Source organism: Salmo trutta, chromosome 26, assembly GCF_901001165.1.
Source record: "Salmo trutta chromosome 26, fSalTru1.1, whole genome shotgun sequence".
Classification (NCBI taxonomy): domain Eukaryota; kingdom Metazoa; phylum Chordata; class Actinopteri; order Salmoniformes; family Salmonidae; genus Salmo; species Salmo trutta.
The window spans coordinates 15,973,570-15,995,568 of NC_042982.1; the positions used below are offsets into that span (position 1 = coordinate 15,973,570).

At 41.0% G+C, this 21,999-nt stretch overlaps 1 protein-coding gene across 1 annotated transcript; it reads left to right on the forward strand.

Moving 5' to 3' along the window:
* Positions 1 to 582: 582 nt before the first annotated feature.
* On the forward strand, positions 583 to 21,521 carry LOC115163254 (uncharacterized protein C11orf53 homolog). The gene is made up of 5 exons (XM_029714983.1): positions 583 to 755; positions 4,017 to 4,117; positions 16,171 to 16,210; positions 18,844 to 19,139; positions 19,943 to 21,521. The coding sequence occupies exons 1-5, from the start codon at positions 746 to 748 to the stop codon at positions 20,336 to 20,338; spliced, it is 843 nt and encodes a 280-aa protein (XP_029570843.1). The 5' UTR covers positions 583 to 745; the 3' UTR covers positions 20,339 to 21,521.
* The last annotated feature ends 478 nt before the right edge of the window (positions 21,522 to 21,999 follow it).

Sequence of the window (21,999 nt, forward strand, 5' to 3'; positions counted from 1 at the left end):
GTGAATTTGTTAGATTACTTGTTAGATATTACTGCACTGTCGGAACTAGAAGCACAAGCATTTTGCTACACTCGCATTAATTAACATCTGCTAACCATGTGTATGTGACCAATAAAATTTGATTTGATTAGACATTGTTTCTCCTCTGACTTTCTAGGTGATACTATCCTGCAAGTACAGACAAACCTGTAACACTTGACTTAAAGCTGACAGATATAATGTATTATTACATAACGTATTATTATGACACTTCATAAAGGCTCAAACATGCTCATAACAAAATAGGCTACTAAAGCATTACACCTGTTGCCTTTACTTAGTGTGACTGAAACTTTTTCGATATATAATTTCAAGCTTTTACGTTAATAGCTTGAGGGGAAATTTGACAGTGTAAAAAAATACTTGGAGCCCAAATGGGCCTAAAGAATTATGAAAACATGTTTCAATGTAACAAAATAGAATGCCTTCCGATGAGTCTCTTAGATGCTTGTGCTCTCCTCTAATCTAGACTGTAGATGCAAATAGTCTATAAACGTCCTACCAATCATTTGCATGGAAAAAGGTCATTTGAAAAGCTCCGTACACTCTCCATCAGTGGAGTGTGTGAAGGATTCCATAAAAGTTTCCAGAGGTGGAAAAGGCTTGTCTTTAGTATGATTTTGATCATAGGTACATATACCATTTCATTGGAATAGAGGACTGGCTTCCTCAATCTTTGTAGTACCAGACCTGAAACTGCTGCATCATGGAACCCGGTAAGGCAAAATGCAACCATAACACTGATTCATAATAATTTATGAGATACTTCCATAGTATATAGTTTTGTCAAAACTATCATCATCCATAAAAAGCGAATGCCATTTCCTTAAGGGGGTGATAATGACATACTTAACTAGCATAACAATCTGATTTATGCCATTGTCATTTTTGGAAATTACTAGTATCCTTCAATATTAAAAAGTTTATGAATTAAATTACCTGTAAAGCTAACATTGTGCTTTGTAAGGTATTGGATTGGTGTATTGGATTGTATGTTTCATACTAAAACTGAAAGTATAGTACTGTAGAGTATTGCATTGGGAAATATGGTAACAGTTTGTCATTTGAACATACATATGATTGTTCATTAATTATATCTAAAGATGGCAATAGTTAGTTGCGACTAGTGCAAAGCATAAAGGACATGATGATGCTGAATAGAATGCAGATATTGTTTTGGTCTTGGGTGTCCGGTACCCAACCCTCTTTTCAATGAATAAATAATTCATTTGGATATCAAATATATTAACACCTAGAAAACGATGTCATAGTCATCCGATTCCAACATCAATTTCTGAATTTCAAAACTGTTTTGCCATATGATGATCAACATGGCTATAGTAAAATAGGAACCTATCTTACGACTCCATTCATAAAGCTTAGATCTTTTACATACTGTACTGTTTTTTTTGCATGTGATTTCCTTTTGCATGTTAAAGTGCAAATATAGTCTATAGTATGCTCACTAGGAATATGTTCGGGGGGGGGGTGGTTTGCCTACAAATCAGGCTGGAGACATATTTGCTGTTGAGATTTATGACGTATATAAGAATAAATATTGACACTTTTGATACTTCTATCACTTGGCCTATTTCAACTACTTAAAATGTGTGGGGGGCTATCCAGTGTATGAAAATGCCATCACTGTTAGACAATGATGCATGTTTGTACAAAATTACTTTTTTGAACAGGAAATTTGCAATGACAAAACCCAAAGACAATTTCCATTCCATTTACACATGTATCCCAAAAGGAAATTCAGCTATGCATAAAACTGTGAAAATTCAAATGAATACATGTTTGAAGGAATGAATGAGGACAGGCACTAAGCAGGAGCAGCAGATTATCTGTAAAATACATAACCAGCAATATATTGTACTTGTGTTATATTTGTATTTTACTTTGAGTAGGTACAATTTGAAAATACTTACTTCAAGCTAATTTCTAAAATACTTAAAATATAAGAGAGCAAAAACAGAATACAATAAGCGCATAGTATGTTTAATGTAGGCCTCCTGAAAATAATAGTTTTTCATATACAGTTGAAGTTTACACACACATAGGTTGGAGTCATTAAAACTTGTTTTTCAACCACTCCACAAATTTCTTGTTAATAAACTATAGTTTTGGCAAGTCAGTTAGGACATCTACTTTGTGCATGACACAAGTCATTTTTCCAACAATTGTTTACAGACAGATTATTTAACTTATAATTCACTGTATCACAATTCCAGTGCCTTTAAACAGCTTGGAAAATTCCAGAAAATGATATCACAGCTTTAGAAGCTTCTGATAGGCTAATTAACATAATTTGAGTCAATTGGAGGTGTACCTGTGGATGTATTTCAAGGTCTACCTTCAAACTCAATGCCTCCATGCTTGACATCATGGGAAAATCAAAAGAAATCAGCCAAGACCTCAGAAAAGAAATTGTAGACCTCCACAAGTCTGGTTCATCCTTGGGAGCAATTTCCAGATGCCTGAAGGTATAAACACCATGGGACCATGCAGCCATCATAGCGCTCAGGATGAAGACGCGCTCTGTCTCATAGAGATGAATGTACTTTGGTGTGAAAAGTGCAAATCAATCTCAGAACAACAGCAAAGGACCTTGTGAAGATGCTGGAGGAAACAGGTACAAAAGATCTATATCCACAGTAAAACGAGTCCTATATCGACATAACCTGAAAGGCCGCTCAGCAAGGAAGAAGCCACTGCTCCAAAACCGCCATAAAAAAGACAGATTACGGTTTGCAACTGCACATGGGGACAAAGATCGTACTTTTTGGAGAAATGTCCTCTGGTCTGATGAAACAAAAATAGAACTGTTTGGCCATAATGACCATCGTTATGTTTGGAGGAAAAAGGGGGAGTCTTGCAAGCCGAAGAACACCATCCCAACCATGAAGCGCGGGGTTGGCAGCATCATATTGTGGGGGTGCTTGCTGCAGGAGGGACCGGTGCACTTCATAAAATAGATGGCATCATCAGGATCGAAAACTATGTGGATATATTGAAGCAACATCTCAAGACATCAGTCAGGAAGTTAAAGCTTGGTCGCAAATGGGTCTTCCAAATGGACAATGACCCCAAGCATACTTCCAAAGTTGTGGCAAAATGGCTTAAGGACAACAAAGTCAAGGTATTGGAGTGGCCATCACAAAGCCATGACCTCAATTTTATAAAAAATCTGTGGGCAGAACTGAAAAAGCGTGTGTGAGCAAGGAGGCCTACAAACCTGACTCAGTTACACCAGCTCTGTCAGGAGGAATGGACCAAAATTCATCCAACTTATTGTGGGATGCTTGTGGAAGGCTACCCGAAATGTTTGACCAAAGTTAAACAATTTAAAGGCAATGCTACCAAATACTAATTTAGTGTATGAAGCTTCTGACCCACTGGGAATGTGATGAAAGAAATAAAAGCTGAAATAAATAATTCTCTCTACTATTATTCTGACATTTCACATTCTTAAAATAAAGTGGTGATCCTAACTGACCTAAGACAGGGAATTGTTACTAGGATTAAATGTCAGGAATTGTGAAAAACTGAGTTTAAATGTATTTGGCTAAGGTGTATGTAAACTTCCAACTTCAACTGTACTTCAAGAGGTTCATAGAATTTGTTCTAGCAATGCACTTGAAGCATACAAAATGTTAAACCTTGTATCAAAATAACAAAAATTTGAGGCTATCGTTGTGTTAGGTGTGTATGGAGATAATTTTCAATAACCACCGCAGAGTAATGAGTGTAGAATAATGTATTAGCTTGTATTACTTCACACTCGAAATAATGAGTAAATTATATCTCTGTGTGTGTGTATATGTGTGCAAAATATTTCTCTAGAAAATGATTTATCTTGAATAATGTGTAAATTCTATCTGTGTGTGTGTGTGCGTGTGTGTGTGTGTGTGTGTGTGTGTTTGTGTGTGTGTGTGTGTATGTGTGCAAAATATTTCTCTCTTTTTCTCCTCCAGAGTATTCTAAAAGGGCCTATCAAGGGGTTAGGGTCAAGCACACAGTGAAAGATTTACTGGCAGAGAAACGACAAAGACAAACAAATGGACCAAGATATAGTGTGAGTACTCAAAGTAAATCTTGTGTGACTCGCTTTTGCATTATTATTTTTTTTTTAATGAATGATTAATTTCTTTTCATGACCATAATGCCTAAGTCCCTCGGCAGTGTGCCTTTATTTCTCCACTTCTCAGCCATGAGTGAAAGATAAGCCTATGGGTAAATAACAGAACACAGGGTTTAAGAGAGAAAAACAAAGTCAAGCAGACGCATGAAAACCCCTCCATGAGCAGGACAACAATAAGACACAATGGCTAATGGTCATGACCTCTAGAAGTTGTGAGGAGGATAGCTAACACAAACCCTTTTTGGTCTGCCAGGTTGGTCTATGCAAAGTCAGATTCTCGCACACCTGCCGACCGATAATGTTCTCCATGCAGGCCACAGACAAGCCCGTCATTGTTTCCTCAGACATAGCGAAATCGGCCTACGAGACATCTGCCTGAGCAAACAGGAAAAGCTTTTCATCTCCCAAGCTGCCTGTCAATGCCCTTTACAGGACATTTGTTTTCTGTTACCATTGGCATGTCCACTCGCTAGACACTAACTACACTCTTCATGGAGAGATCCTGATGAGGGATGAACAAACTGTGAGGTAGATGCCATTAGTTTCAACATCGTAAACCATAAGACATGCTTTCACACTCTGTGACCAAACTCTTATGCCTGGACTGTATGGTACTTTTGAAACATCAATATCTATGCAGAAATAACAAACAGTTAAATTCATGTTGAATCTCCACAGACTACAATTTGTTTTGAATATAAAGAAACAACCTTTGTGGCAGAACAAAACGAAATGTGATGTTGAATCGGAAGATTGGGTTATAAGTGATATTTCATTTGTGCCCAAAAAACACTTGAATGATAAATTCATAATAATGTTATGCAAAAATGTCAGAGATTTGCCAAATTACTTCTCTCAGAGGTCAATGGGTCCAAAACAAACAGCAGCAAAGATCACAACACCAGGAAGTACTGCTCTTATTGCTTAATACTGATTTGAGTCACTATTTTCCTAAACAAAACTAGATTGATGTTGTCAACGCCACCACCGAAACCTCTGCTTGAAAGCGAACATGTAATATACTTGGGCTCTGTCATTCTTAATTCACAGTATTAAGGGAATACTATTAACTCAGAGTTACAGATATCATCTTGTGGATGGATTGGTAAGACCCCAGTTTTACCAAGCCATCAACAGTTTTTGACTTAACGCTAAATTAGATTGGATTATACTCAATATCCAATGATACTGTGTGTTTATGTTTTATTCTAGTTGTCACGGCTGTTCAAAGGATCGGACCAAAGTGCAGCGTGGTTGTAGTTCCACATTTTATTAAATCCGTGAAACTTTTGCAATACACAAAATAACTGAATTTACAAAAAACAACAAACCGTGACGCAGAGAGAAACAAACACTACACAAAAGATAATCACCCACAAAAACAGGTGGGACAAACATCAGCTTAAATATAACCTCCAATTAGAGACAACGACAACCAGCTGCCTCTAATTGGAGATAATACCAAACAAAACCAACATAGAAATACAAAACTAGAAACTGAACATAGAAATACAAAACATAAACATTTACGTCATTTAGCAGACGCTCTTATCCAGAGCGACTTACAGTAGTGAATGCATACATTTCATACACTTTTCTCCGTACTGGTCCCCCGTGGGAATCGGACCGACAACCCTGGCATTGCAAACACCATGCTCTACCAACTGCGCCACACGGGACCGTGTGGCTCGTAGACAACCCCCCCCGTCACGCCCTGACCTACTCTACCATAGAAAAAAACGACTTACTATGGTCAGGATGTGACACTAGTAGATTCTCTGTCTTTGTAAACATGAGAGATGTGTTCCCAGGTTCATGGGGTGAACAATACAGACTAAAGACACATACAGATAACAGGGTAATGGGCCACACTATCTAAAGGTTGCCTAGACTTTCTCTGATGCTCTCTCTCTCTCATTCTAGTTTGCAGTCTTTTATCCTAGAAAGAAAGGCTATTGATAGACGTTGGCAAACTTTAGCCACAAAGTGATTTAATTCAAGTTGCAACATGGACCCATAGAAATCAAAGGGAAATGTATTTGACAACAGTCATGCTGCCTCAATGATAGGACATAGACCGTCTTACATAATCTCAAGTAATAACAAACTTCAAGTTTTATAAAGAAGAATATTAAAGAGATATAACTATAGATACACTGCTCTATTCATTTGTGCATTATAAGACTCGTGACACAAGTAAGACCTCTGACTTTCAGCATCAAAGAATGCTGAGAGAGAAATGGCATTAGCCAGCTCTTCCTTACTCAATTACAGTAGCCTATACTATATGCAGAACTGACTGAGGTTTGGACATTATTAGGGCCAGCTGGCCATTCAGTGTATCTTCACTGTTGTGTTATTGTGGAGGAAAGAGTACTTTTCAAGGGTCTGTTTTTGTTTATTTGTAAACACTTGGGTATCCACACATACTTCAAATAATGAATCAGAGTAAATAGTCATGTAGAACTAAAATATGTGCACACTAGTATGCTCCCAAATGCTCGGTCATATATGGACAACATTTTGACTGGTAACTGCTTTTCCTTTAGGACAGCCTTTTCACCAAATACGCCTGCATATAAAAACTTAAAGAATGCAAACATTATTTTCAGCATCCTTGTAGAGACCATTTCTTTAGCAACTGTCATACAACACATTGCAGCCCAACATTCTTCACAGATCAGCTCTTTATGAAGACCTGTGGCTGGTGATGTTGGTTGGTAGTTGCAGTACCGTTTCAAGGCATTAGCGACACTCCAATTGTATTTTTTTGCTAGTGCATCAGCAGTTTTCCTCTTATGTGGTGTCCTGCAGGAAAATCTAGCATAGAGCCCCCAAAATGCTAGAAACAGCCCTGGGTAGTTGTTAGCCTCCCCATGCAGCTTTATTGTGTCTCTCCATCAGGTGCTTTGCTGTGAACTGGGAGACCATGACGCTTTAACAACATGATTTCCATACGCAGCCTTCAGAGAAGCACTGAGGCATAGACCTGGTCCACATAGGGAAGTCTTGGTATGGGCAAATTGCATTCAAATCCAACCCTCAAAATTTGCTTGCCTTCCAGCCAACACAGCTTATATGCAAACAAAAGAGAGCTTGTCCTCCTTTTTAACCCTCGCTGTGTGTGTGTATATGTGTCTCTCTTTTTTTATCCCTGTAAGTGTACAGTATATCTCCCTTTCTAACCCACATACAAACATTTTCACTATACATTATAATAAGCTTGCTATAAATGTAATGCAAAAAGTGTCTTCAATAACCATAGACAGAATGGAGACTTGTCATTTCTATATTTTACTTCAGACTCCACGGCACCCAAGAGGATAATAAAGCCATTAAGAAGTGTATTAAACCCCATAATTAATAATTTAACTGACTTCTGCATTATAAGCTCTTCGTAATGCTATCATAAACGTGACACAATGCCTGCTATAAAAGTTCATGGCGGTTAATGTTTTTCAGTCTATAATGATAATGATCATGAACTGATCTGTTTTTTTTATTTCACAGAATGTCACTGTATGCTTTGTTACTGTCCATGTTATGTTCACATCAAACATGAAAAAAGGCCAGCACTCACTTGGGTCATACTTTTTTTGGATAGTCCATCTGTAGCTGCTCTACGCATTGCAATACTATCAACACACTATCTACTGATAAGCAACTGTGTGCTAAGGTTGCAGTTAGGTTTAGGTGTAAGGTTTAGAATAAGGCTAAGGGTTAAGGTTAGGGTTAAGGTTAGGGTTAGGGTAAGGCTTAAAATTATGGTAAGGGTTAGGGTTAGGTTAAGGGTAAGATTTAAAATAAGGGTAAGGGTTGAGGTTAGGGTAGGGGTTAAGGTTAGGGTTAGGGTTAGGGTAAGGTATAGAATAAGGGTAAGGGTTAAGGTTAGGGTTAGAGTAAGGTTTCGAATAAGGGTAAGAGTTAAGATTAGGGTTAGGGGTTAGGATAAGGGTAAGGGTAAGGGTTAAGGTAAAGGTTAGGCTTAGGTTTAGGGTTAGGGTAAGGTTTAGAATAAGGGTAAGGTTTAGAATAAGGTTAAGAGTCAAGGTTACCGTTAGGGTTAGGGTAAGGTTTAGAATAAGGGTAAGGGTTAAGGTTAGGGTTTAGGTTAGGGTAAAGTTTAGAATAAGGCTGGGGGTTAAGGTTAGGGTTAAGGTTAGGTTTAGGGTAAGGTTTAAAATAAGTGTTAAGGTTAGGGTTAGGGTAAGGGTGAGGGTTAAGGTTAGGGTTAGGTTAAGGGTAAGGTTTAAAATAAGGGTAAGGGTTAAGGTTAGGGTTAGGGTAGGGTAAGGGTTAAGGTTAGGGTTAGAGTAAGGTTTAGAATAAGGGTAAGGGTTAAGATTAGGGTTAGGGTTAGGATAACGGTTAAGGTTAGGGTTAGGTTTAGGGTTAGGGTAAGGTTTAGAATAAGGGTAAGGGTTAAGGTTAGGGTTAGGGTTAGGATAACGGTTAAGGTTAGGGTTAGGGTTAGGGTTAGGGTAAGGTTTAGAATAAGGGTAAGGGTTAAGGTTAGGGTTAGGGTAAGGTTTAGAATAAGGGTAAGGGTTAGGGTTAGGGTTAGGGTTAGGATAACGGTTAAGGTTAGGGTTAGGGTTAGGGTTAGGGTAAGGTTTAGAATAAGGGTTAGGGTTAAGATTAGGGTTAGGGTTAGGATAACGGTTAAGGTTAGGGTTAGGGTTAGGGTTAGGGTAAGGTTTAGAATAAGGGTTAGGGTTAGGGTAAGGTTTAGAATAAGGGTAAGGGTTAAGATTAGGGTTAGGGTTAGGGTTAGGGTTAGGGTAAGGTTTAGAATAAGGGTAAGGGTTAAGATTAGGGTTAGGGTTAGGATAACGGTTAAGGTTAGGGTTAGGGTTAGGGTTAGGGTAAGGTTTAGAATAAGGGTTAGGGTTAGGGTAAGGTTTAGAATAAGGGTAAGGGTTAAGATTAGGGTTAGGGTTAGGATAACGGTTAAGGTTAGGGTTAGGTTTAGGGTTAGGGTAAGGTTTAGAGGGTTAGGGTTAGGGTTAGGGTTAGAGTTAGGGTAAGGTTAGAATAAGGGTAAGGGTTAAAGTTAGGGTTAGGGTAAGGTTTAGAATAAGTGTAAGGGTTAAGGTTAGGGTTAAGGTAAGGTTTAGAATACGGGTAAGGGTTAAGGTTAGGGTTAGGGTTAGGGTTAAGGTAAGGCTTAGAATAAGGCTAAGAGTTAAGGTTAGGGTTAGGGTTAGGGTTAGGATAAGGGTTAGGGTTAGTAGATCGTTTTTTGGTCACATACACATGGTTAGCAGATGTTAATGCAAGTGTAGCAAAAATGCTTGTGCTCCTAGTTCCGACCATGCAGTAATATCTAACAAGTAATCTAACAATTTCACAATAACTACCTTATACACTCAAGTGTAAAGGAATGAATAAGAATATGTACATAAAAATATATGGATGAGCGATGGCCGAACGGCGTAGGCAAGATGCAGTAGATGATATAGAGTACAGTATATACATATGAGATGAGTAATGTAGGGTGTGTAAACATTATATAAAGTGGCATTGTTTAAAGTGGCTGGTGATACATTTATTACATCCAATTTTTAATTATTAAAGTGGCTAGAGATGAGTCAGTATGTTGGCAGCAGCCACTCAATGTTAGTGATGGCTGTTTAACAGTCTGATGGCCGTGCGATAGAAGTTGTTTTTCAGTCTCTCGGTCCCAGCTTTGATGCACCTGTACTGACCTCGTATTCCTCTTGTCCAGATGGGTTAGGGCAGTGTGCAGTGTGATTGCGATTGCGTCGTCTGTGGACCTATTGGGGCGGTAAGCAAAGTGGGTCTAGGGTGTCAGGTAGGGTGGAGGTGATATGGTCCTTGACTAGTCTCTCAAAGCACTTCATGATGATAGAAGTGAGTGCTACTGGGCGGTAGTCATTTAACTCAGTTACCTTAGCTTTCTTGGGAGCAGGAACAATGGTGGCCCTCTTGAAGCATGTGGGAACAGCAGACTGGGATAAGGATTGATTGAATATGTCCGTAAACACACCAGCCAGCTGGTCTGCGCATGCTCTGAGGACGCGGCTAGGGATGCTGTTTTGCGCTGTTTTCTTCATTGCAAGCTGGTTTTTGGGGGCCAGCTTTTTAATATGGCCAGTTGTCCTCTAAAGTTGGTAATCCGCTGTCAGCAATGGCATTGCTGGGCAAGGGTGAGCTGTTGCTAGCATAAGAACTGGGCAGGTCTGTGTCTTAGCTCATGCTAGGCAGGGCTGGAATGGTGCTGGGGCCTGGCAGGTATTGATTGCGGAATTTGACACGGGGGAATATAAAATATGGAGGTATAGTATTCCCTGTGGCTGAGACAGGACAAGCCAGCGTGACAAGGGTTCTCCTTTCAGCGGAGGTCAGTGACCCTACTTGTTTGAATCCATGTCTGCACACCACTTTGTCAGGTTTATGTACAGTGGTCAGCCCAGTTCCATCGACATTCCATGTGTCTCCTGGTCTAAATTGATATCTCTGTAGCACTTCTGCTACATTGTCAAAGAAATAATGAACATTTTCTCTGTTGAAGCTACTTGCCCTGGCAAGGCTAGTTGCCTCTGGCTTCCTCAGCGACAGCGTTGGGTACCGCTTTAAGAAGCCTGTAAACCACTCCGAGCTGGCCTTTTCTTTTTCTGCCCATATTGGCGCAAACTTCAGCTGGTGTGCCACAGCAAACTGGTAGGCAAGTCTTCTGACCTCACTTGGCGACATACCAAAACAAATGTCAGCTAACCTAGTAATATACTGAACAAGCTGCATCTCCAAATCAGGAGAAAAAACCTGCCGTGGCTTTGTATAGCCAACCACTGTTGTTGGTATGGCTGTCTGAATTTCAACTTCTTCTCTGGAAACCTTTTGACAATACCGAGTCAGAGTACGGTAATTTATGTCAAAATCCTTTGCTGTACTCATGATTGATTTGTTCTGCAACTTCACCTGCCTCACTGCCTTTAACATTATGGCAGGTGGTGTGCTGCCATTCTCTGTCTTTCTTTTATCATTTCTAACCATCTTTCTTTCTTCCTTCCTTCCTTCCTTCCTTCCTTTCTTCTTTCTTTCAAAAACAAATTTCCTCATTGCAATTACATATTCATTACAGGCTTATTATGCCCACCTCCCTGTCTACTATCCTAAATGCATGACACTGTATGAAGTAGTGTGTGTGTATGGATATACTGTCTCATACAGTAGACATGTAGTGTGTTAGTAGACACACACACACACAAGCCAGAGCCTGTCTTGTGTAGTCCAGGGATATGTCTACTGCTTTAAACTATACATATATAATAATCCATTTACAGTAACATTTAATACTATTATCAGAGCTGATTACACAGTATCACAATGTTTTTTGAGCATGTTTCATGTGTCTATGTATACTGGGGAAAGTTGTCACATGTGAAGACTTGCCCCAACGTCATTGAGACAACTTGCCCCAAACTGACATGTGTGCTAATGTTGGCTAAATCTCAAGGTTAGCTCAACATAGGACTGTAGCTAAAGTATCAAAATACACATTATTGTCTCCTCTACTCAGTGGAAAATTATCATTTTGAACATTCATAACTAACAAAGTTTTATTGCATAAAATGTAAGGTGCCAATAATTTTTTTTTTAAGTGGAAAAATAAGAAACTTGTGCTCACCTCAGATTAGAATGGCCTTGACCACATCTGAACAGGAAGTGGACCATATAACATGTAGTCACACAAAGTAGCTATTTGATTTTTGAGATAGCGCCTCTAGTGTTGGAGGTATGAACAGTTTGACATCTTACCCGTGTGACAACTTACCTCGCTCTCCCCTAAGCATTGCATGCATATAATTGCATTTGCGTAGTGGCATAGAGCAGTAGACTAGATGCACTAACAGAAGTTGAACACATGGAGAACATTTTTAGTGGCCTAAGGTCCGGGAAAAATGTGGCCTTTTATAAACGGATTTCACGCAATTCTACATCATTTTACATGACTGAAGACTTTGGCATATTTTTTTTAAATGCATGGGAGCACGGAACTGGGAAATCTCAGACTTCCGACTTCAGTGCGTTCAAAAAAGTCTGGGAAGTCGGGAAAAAACTAGTTAGTTTTGAACGGTCATCAAACTTGGAATTCCAAGTCAGGAACTCAGGCCTCTTTATAGAGCTCTGACATTCTGACCTGAAGATCACTTACGTGATGATTCAACCTTGTTTTTTTCCAGTTCCCAGTTGTCATGAAAGCACTACTTTGACACTGACAAACTGAGAATTTGAGATCAATATAAACGAACTTGTCTTGAATCCATCAATAGCCTAGGCCTAGGTCTGGAGACACATATTGTAGACTGCAATATGAGGAAATTATGAGGAGATTACAGTGTCACCCAATGATGCTGCAGCTCACTTGCTGGTGATGGCCAATGCGCTCGTGCCAAAAGCCTCTCTCTCTTGTTTTACTTTGTAAAACAATAGGCCTATTAGGAAGTTGAACAAATATACTGCTCAAAAAAATAAAGGGAACACTTAAACAACACATCCTAGATCTGAATGAAATAAATAATCTTATTAAATACTTTTTTCTTTACATAGTTCAATGTGCTGACAACAAAATCCCACAAAAAGAATCAATGGAAATCCAATTTATCAACCCATGGAGGTCTGGATTTGGAGTCACACTCAAAATTGAAGTGGAAAACCACACTACAGGCTGATCCAACTTTGATGTAATGTCCTTAAAACAAGTCAAAATGAGGCTCAGTAGTGTGTGTGGCCTCCACGTGCCTGTATGACCTCCCAACAACGCCTGGGCATGCTCCTGATGAGGTGGCGGATGGTCTCCTGAGGGATCTCCTCCCAGACCTGGACTAAAGCATCCGCCAACTCCTGGACAGTCTGTGGTGCGTTGGTGGATGGAGCGAGACATGATGTCCCAGATGTGCTCAATTGGATTCAGGTCTGGGGAACAGGCGGGCCAGTCCATAGCATCAATGCCTTCCTCTTGCAGGAACTGCTGACACACTCCAGCCACATGAGGTCTAGCATTGTCTTGCATTAGGAGGAACCCAGGGCCAACCGCACCAGCATATGTTCTCACAAGGGGTCTGAGGATCTCATCTCGGTACCTAATGGCAGTCAGGCTACCTCTGGCGAGCACATGGAGGGCTGTGCGGCCCCCCAAAGAAATGCCACCCCACACCATGACTGACCCACCGCCAAACCGGTCATGCTGGAGGATGTTGCAGGCAGCAGAACGTTCTCCACGGCATCTCCAGACTCTGTCACGTCTGTCACGTGCTCAGTGTGAACCTGCTTTCATCTGTGAAGAGCACAGGGCGCCAGTGGCGAATTTGCCAATCTTGGTGTTCTCTGGCAAATGCCAAACGTCCTGCATGGTGTTGGGCTGTAAGCACAACCCCCACCTGTGGACGTCGGGCCCTCATACCACCCTCATGGAGTCTGTTTCTGACCGTTTGAGCAGACACATGCACATTTCTGGCCTGCTGGAGGTCATTTTGCAGGGCTCTGGCAGTGCTTCTCCTGCTCCTCCTTGCACAAAGACGGAGGTAGCGGTCCTGCTGCTGGGTTGTTGCCCTCCTACGGCCTCCTCCACGTCTCCTGATGTACTGGCCTGTCTCCTGGTAGTGCCTCCATGCTCTGGACACTACGCTGACAGACACAGCAAACCTTCTTGCCACAGCTCGCATTGATGTGCCATCCTGGATGAGCTGCACTACCTGAGCCACTTGTGTGGGTTGTAGACTCCGTCTCATGCTACCACTAGAGTGAAAACACCGCCAGCATTCAAAAGTGACCAAAACATCAGCCAGGAAGCATAGGAACTGAGAAGGGGTCTGTGGTCCCCACCTGCAGAACCACTCCTTTATTGGGGGTGTCTTGCTAATTGCCTATAATTTCCACCTGTTGTCTATTCCATTTGCACAACAGCATGTGAAATTTATTGTCAATCAGTGTTGCTTCATAAGTGGACAGTTTGATTTCACAGAAGTGTGATTGACTTGGAGTTACATTGTGTTGTTTAAGTGTTCCCTTTATTTTTTTGAGCAGTGTATTTTGGTAGCAAACAGCAGACAGATTAGAGAATTCTCTTTTCAGCAGGAGACATTTGCTTTCCAACCTGTGTTTTCCAGCAATTGTATTTTAAGTATTGCGAAAGCCCTGTTTTGTCTGCACGCTGTTTGTTCAATGACAGATTTGCAGCACGTTCCTGACTGTATGCTTGGCCTTGTTATTGGGCTACACTCCACAGCTAGGAATTTTTTTTTTAAAGAAGCTGTTGATCCTCTGTGGCTAAATTATATTCTTTCTCATGGTGTAGTAGGCTATTCTGAAGTATTTCACTTATTTCTGAACAGACAGTAGTAACTTTAGCAAATGTATTTCAACATATCTGGGGTACTGCAGATCCTCCAGAACCCTTCGCACGGCTATGATTCTTTAAGGAAATAAATGATGAAGTGCAACGCTGGAGAGATGAGAGTAGCATTCATGTCTATCAGAGCAGAGAGAGGGAGAGAGATCATAGAAAGTAAATCTCGTTCCAGTTCTGTGAGAGACACAGGCATGCTTCTCATAAAGCCACAGTCACGCGTTGGTCTCAAACATAGGTTGCAATGTTGCATAAACCATAAACCCGGGCCGGTCCAACCTGAAACAGCTCCTAAAATATCAGGCCCGGGCTGGGGGAGGGGGGGGGGGGGGGGTTGGATAACTAAAAAAGAATCAACTCGAGGTAGATTTTATTCAAATGTTTACATTGCAAAAAGTAAAAATGATTTTGAATGCTATGAGAGGTGTCGGATCTGGCCAAATAGGTCCCAGAACGAAACAGTCTACAAATGAGAGGTGCCAGATCCTGTTCCGGCAGGATCCAGCACAAATTAAGCACTGATTTGACTGAGTTACAGTTCATATAAGGAAATCAGTAAATTGAAATAAATAAATTAGGCCCTAATCTATGGATTTCACATGACTGGGAATACAGATATCAATCTGTTGGTCACAGATACCCTTAAGAAAAAGGTAGGGGCATGGATAAAAAAACAGTCACTGTCTGGTGTGACCACCATTTGCCTCATGCAGAGTGATACATCTCCTTTGCATAGAGTTGATCAGGCTGTTGATTGTGGCCTGTGGATTGTTATCCCACTCCTCTTCAATGGCTGTGTGAAGTTGCTGGATATTGGCGGGAACACGCTTTCGTACATGTCGATCCAGAGCATCCCAAACGTGCTCAATGGGAAACATGTCTTGTGAGTATGCAGGATATGGAAGAACTGGGACATTTTCATCTTCCATGAATTGTGTACAGATCCTTGCGACATGGGGCTGTGCATTATCATTCTGAAACATGAGGGGATGGTGGCGGATGAATGGCACGACAATGATCTCGTCATGGTATCGCTGTGTATTCTAATTGCCATCGATACATTCAATTGTATTCGTTGCCCATAGCTTATGCCTGCCAATACCATAACCCCATTGGGTACTCTGTTCACAACGTTGACATCAGCAAACAGTTCACCCACAAGATGTCATACATGTGGTCTGTGGTTGTGAGGACGGTTGGACATACTTCCAAATTCTCTAAAATGACGTTGGAGGCGGCTTATGGTAGAGAAATTAACATAATATTTTCTGGAAACAGCTCTGGTGGACATTCCTGTAGTCAGCATACCCATTCATAGGGTTCCCCTACGTCTACGAGGACAAACCAAAGAACCCTATATAGTTCTACTTAGCACCTTTTTTCCTAAGTGTAGGTAGTCTGTAAGTGCATCTACAGATGAACTATCCAAATAAAGTGTTACCCTCACTTGGATGTGAGTAGCATTTCTTGAAGCTTTGTTTGAATTTTCTTTATATATCAGCTTGTGCCTTCCTCAGCGCATGTGTGGGGGCATGTTATGTGTTACCAGAATCAGACCTGTTTTTATAATGCCATGGATCCAGGCTTTAATGTTTGTCTGTTCTTTTATTTCTAGGGAGGAACATCCAGTCAATCGTCATTTGTCCAAATGCCAGGTGAGAAAAATCTCTGGGTAAATTAAGTAATTATTGATGAGTCCCACTGACCTATCAACTCTGCTAATAGTGTTTGAGGTAAGGGAAGAACAGTATTATAGACAAAAACTTTCAAATGTCACATTCACTAGCAAAGTTCTGAAAAAGTAGAATAAAACTCAAGGCACAAGATTTTCAAGTAACCACCAGAGCTTTGAACGTGCACTCCACACTTATACTATATGCTTTGTTCTGATAGCTACTGCCCACTAGACATGTTTTCCTGCAGGTATAAGGCTGTATTACTTATTAGTTCTAAGCATTTATGAGCCTTCATAAGATTTCTAATATGTTATGTCTCTCTATGTAGGACATGTTTTACTGACTCAAAATTGTTATTATTTAGTCAGGATTTTATGAGATTATAAAATCACAATATAAGGGCGTCATATATATTTAGGATAAATCTTACAATGATTTAAAACACCATAATGCATTGTACCTGGGCGGCGGGTCGCCTAGATGGGACGACGGGTAGCATAGATGGGGCGGCAGGTCACCTAGATGGGGCGACGGATCGCATAGATGAGGCGGCGGGTCGCCTAGATGGGGCGGCGGGTCGCCTCGACGGGACCTGCCAGATGGGACAGCAGGTCGCCTAGTGGTTAAAGCGTTGGGACAATAACTGAAAGTTTGCTTGTTCTAATTCCCGACCTGGCAAGGTGAAAAAATCTGATGTTCTGCCCTTGAGCAAGGTAGTTAACCCCCACAACTGTTCCCCTGGGGCTGAACATTTTAATTAAGGCAGCCCCCAGCACCTCTCTGATACTGAGGGGTTGGGCTAAATGCAGAAGACACATTTCCATTGAATGCATTCAGTTGAGCAACTGAGTAGGTATCCATCTACCTGCAGGCTGTAAGTAAAGCGTACAAACCATTTATATACACTACCGGTCAAAAGTTTTAGAACACCTACTCATTCAAGGGTTTTTCTTTATTTTCACTATAATAGTGAAGAAATCAAAACTATGAAATAACACATATGGAATCATGTAGTTACCAAAAAAGTTTTAAACAAATCAAAATATATTTTATATTGAGATTCTTCAAATAGCCACCCTTTGCATTGATGACAGCTTTGCACACTCTTGGCATTCTCTCAACCAGCTTCATGAGGTAGTCACCTGAAATGCATTTCAATTAACAGGTGTGCCATGTTAAAAGTTAATTTGTGGAATTTATTTCCTTCTTAATGCGTTTGAGGCAATCAGTTGTGTTGTGACAAGGTAGGGGGGGTATACAGAAGATAGCCCTATTTGGTAAAAGACCAAGTCCATATTATGGCAAGGACCGCTCAAATAAGCAAAGAGAAACAACAGTCCATCATTACTTTAAGAGATGAAGGTCAGTCAATACGGAAAATTTCAAGAACTTTGAAAGTTTCTTCAAGTGCAGTCGCAAAAACAATCAAGTGCTATGATGAAACTGGCTCTCATGAGGACCGCCACAGGAATGGAAGACCCAGAGTTACCTCTGCTGCAGAGGATAAATTCATTACAGTTACCAACCTCAGAAATTGCAGCCCAAATAAATGCTTCACAGAGTTCAAGTAACAGACACATCTCAACATCAACTATTCAGAGGACACTGCGTGAATCAGGCCTTCATGGTTGAATTGCTGCAAAGAAACCATTACCAAAGGACACCAATAATAAGAAGAGACTTGCTTGGGCCAAGAAACACAAGCAATGGGCATTAGACCAGTGGAAATTTGTCCTTTGGTCTGGAGTCCAAATTTGAGATTTTTGGTTCCAGCTGCCGTGTCTTTGTGAGACGCAGAGTAGGTGAACGGATTATCTCCGCATGTGTATTTCCCACCGTAAAGCATGGAGAAGGAGGTGTTATGGTGTGGGGGTGCTTTGCTGGTGACACTGTCTGTGATTTATTTAGAATTCAAGGCACACTTAACCAGCATGGCTACTGCAGCATTCTGCAGCGATACGCCATCCCATCTGGTTTGCGCTTAGTGGGACTATCATCTGTTTTTCAACAGGACAATGACCCAACACACCTCCAGGCTGTGTAAGGGTCATTTGACCAAGAAGGAGAGTGATGGAGTGTTGCATCAGATGACCTTGCCTCCACAATCCCCCGACCTCAAACAAATTGAGATGGTTTGGGATGAGTCGAACCGCAGAATGAAGGAAAAGCAGCCAACAGGTGCTCAGCATATGTGGAAACTCCTTCAAGACTGTTGGAAAAGCATTACAGTTGAAGCTGGTTGAGAGAATGCCAAAAGTGTGCAAAGTTGTCATCAAGGGAAAGGGTGGCTATTTGAAGAATGTGTGTTATATGTGTTATTTCATAGTTTTGATGTCTTCACTATTATTCTACAATGTAAAAAATAGTAAAAATAAAGAAAAACCCTTGAATGAGTAGGTGTTCTAAAAAATGTCACCGGTAGTGTATATATATTTCCCATTTAGCAGACACTTTTATCCAAAGCAACTTACAGTAGTGTGTGCATACATTTTGGGTGGCCCCAGCCAAAATCGCACCCCACGATCCTGACGTTGCAAGCTCCATGCTCTACCAACCGAGCCACACAAGGCCACTTGTTACTAATGTTTTCTACCTGGTTCCCTTTACAACAGGGTCTCACATGATCCCTGGCTACTACAGCATGAGGCGACCCTTCATCTCTGACTCGGACTTCTCCCCCAAGCAGTTTTCTGCCGATGTCTACTCCTCATCCCTTGGGGTCAAGCCTCTGGGTTGTGACTCATCGGCCATGTCGGGATACTCCTCCTTCATAGACAGCTACTACCAGGAAACGTTCGGAGACTACCGCAGTGCAGCCTTCACCACCGGAGGGAGCTCCATCTTCCCCAGCTCCGCCCTGTCCAGTCTGCTACCACCTTTCTCCGGAGAGTCCCCCCACTTCCTCCTGGTAAGGCACTCTGTCAGTGGTTACTGCTGGTAGTAGAATGGGACTGTTGAGATACGGCTTTACATTATGGGCCCGTTTCTTAAATATGGTTTCAATTCTAGTCCTGGACTAAGAAGTGAGTTCAAGGCTAGGCTAAATGCAGGAAACAGGCCGTATGTGTATTTGTGTTTTATGTGATGTGAAAAGGTGCAAAGCATGTAAATAGCGCTGGAGGCTGGAGCGGGTATGGTACATCCAAATGAGCACATATTTCACACAAGCATGAAGGAAAAAATAAATCAAATTCCACAAGTGAAAGTGTTTTCCTATGTTACTGATTGCGGTTCGAACCCAGATCTGTGAGCTACACAAGGCTTTGTTAGCCCACTGAGATAAAGCCTAGACATTAGCTCAGGGAGCCAACACGTCTTCAGCAAGGTTAATTGTATTTTATATTTAACCTTTATTTATCTAGGCAAGTCAGTTAACAACAAATTCTTATTTACAATGATGGCCTACACCGGCCAAACCCAGACGACGCTGGGCCAATTGTGTGTCGCGAATGGGACTCCCAATCACAGCTGGTTGTGATACAGCCTGGATTCAAACCAGGGTGTCTGTAGTAATGCCTCTAGCACTGAGATGCACTGCCTTAGACCACTGTGCCACTCGGGAGCCGATCATCACACGAGCGTGGTTCCAACCCAACTCCATTACACATACATCTTTGGGCATTCCGCAATCCGCAAAGCCAACAAACAAGACACATTTTTCCATCCTCTCTAACACATCTCTATCCTTTCCTCTGTCTGTTTCTCCTGCAGAGAGATTCATGGGAGCAGTCAGTGGCAGACCCAGTGACCCAGGGAGAGGGCTTGTGTGCAGACAGCCTGAACTCTGTTCCAGTCTCCCTGCCCAGCCCCGACCCTCCTGGGAGCCCCTCACAGTACCGCTGCTCCACCCGCAGCTCCTCCATGGCCTCAGCACAGCCCTATGCCCTTCACCCTCTGGAAGAAGTACACTATCACACCTCTTACCCTGCTGCCTCCACTTTCACATGTCCTTCCTATATGACTGTCTCCAACGACCTAGCCTCCAAGGCCCCTCTAGCTAATGAGGACTCTGACAGTACCCTCACCACACATAGTGACAGTCACTCATGGGTGAAAGAAGATGTCGGAAGCTCTTGGTCACCATATGAGATTCGGAGGACTTATTAAGTCAATTTGGAAACGACCTGTCCTTCACAGAAAACCGAAACAATGCTGATGCAAGCGATTCAGCTCCTTTTGATCCAAATATTTGACTTTGTAGACTTTGCTTATCACTTTATAGAAGTACAAAGTGGAACTTTTACTTATTTGACCCTTCTAAGTCCCCTGGTGACATACAGTAAGATCTGGGCGCACACTGGTTGCATCAACTTTGTTTACACGGCATTTCAATTAAATTACCTTGAGCCAACATGGAATAGACATTGAATTGACATTTATGATTCAGTGGTTAGACCTAGAATGACTTTGACTGTGTTCAAGTGTTTGAAATAGATGTGTTTCTATACAGTCATTATATTAGTAAAACATTTTTATTTATATACTGCCATGGCGACAATTACGATGAACATGTGACAACGATCTTTATTTTTGCTAAAGGTTGTTTTACTTTAGCGTTCTTCTTTACTTAATATCATCTTGCTGTCTGCTTTAATAGCCAAATCAGAGTTTGTCAAACTGTATCTGCTTCATGTTAGCCTTTACTCGATGACGCTGTGGTAATGAATATCTTTTTTTTTTTAAATTTTTTTAAAAATCTTTCGTATCTTTTAGGATTTTGTTGCAAAACATTCATTAGTAGTAATAGGCAGAGGTGACACCTCAATGAAAAGTCTTGAATATAATGAAAGACAATCAGAGATGACCATCCACAGAATACTTCAAGAAGTGAATGGGAATCTACACCTGAATATTTTACTTTCAAAGACAATGCAGGGATCTGAATTGGTCAATGGGTGCATGTGATTTACCATACTCCCAGTTTCCCTGATTAATCAATGCTTCCTGTGTTTGGCGTTTCATTTATACATTTCAAGAAATAAAAAACATAGATAATGTATAGGGCAGTATAATTATTTATTATAAATCCATTATAATAAAAGACACTGCAATAAATGCATGAAAATGAAACATATTTTTTGCTAAAATGACACATGAAAAAAGCATGACTTTTCCGTTTGTTGAGTTATATTTTGTTCTGTCACCACTACATCGAATTAAGATTGAGGGAGAACCTACTAACGTATATCCTACACTAGATGGCGCGGTTGTTTCATCTTACCTCTTCTCTTATGCTATCAGCGTAATTCATGGGGGGAATTGCAACGGCAGTAATAAATCAATAAAAAAAGCCAAACGTTAGATATTCTATGAGAGCACTAGCATAATATTCTTGGTAGTTAGGATAATGGACCCAGGTCCTACTTTATGGAAGTTTGTCAATACAACTACCCAGTGGAGATGATGGGATTTAGGCCTACATAATAGGGATCATTGTATAGGCCCCTACCAGTACAAATCAGGAAAGGCCATAGATTGTGTTGGGCAGATACTGTACGTGCATTTTCTCAATATATGAGGGAGGATAATGATAGATCTATACCCCAAAACTGAAATCTAAGCTATTTTAATTAAAACTATTGCCCTTCCCTCCCTTATCTCACCTCATTTGCTCACATTATATATAGACGTATTTTTCTACTGTATTATTGACTGTATGTTTGTTTTACTCCATGTGTAACTCTGTGTTGTTGTATGTGTCGAACTGCTTTGCTTTATCTTGGCCAGGTCGCAGTTGTAAATGAGAACTTGTTCTCAACTTGTCTACC

What these genes read in the sequence shown, in the direction of transcription:
- LOC115163254 (XM_029714983.1), top strand. An exon ending in CAAATGGACCAAGATATAGT is followed by an intron (nt 4,118 to 16,170) that starts GTGAGTACTCAA and finishes TTTTATTTCTAG; the next exon opens with GGAGGAACATCCAGTCAATC. An exon ending in GTCATTTGTCCAAATGCCAG is followed by an intron (nt 16,211 to 18,843) that starts GTGAGAAAAATC and finishes CCTTTACAACAG; the next exon opens with GGTCTCACATGATCCCTGGC.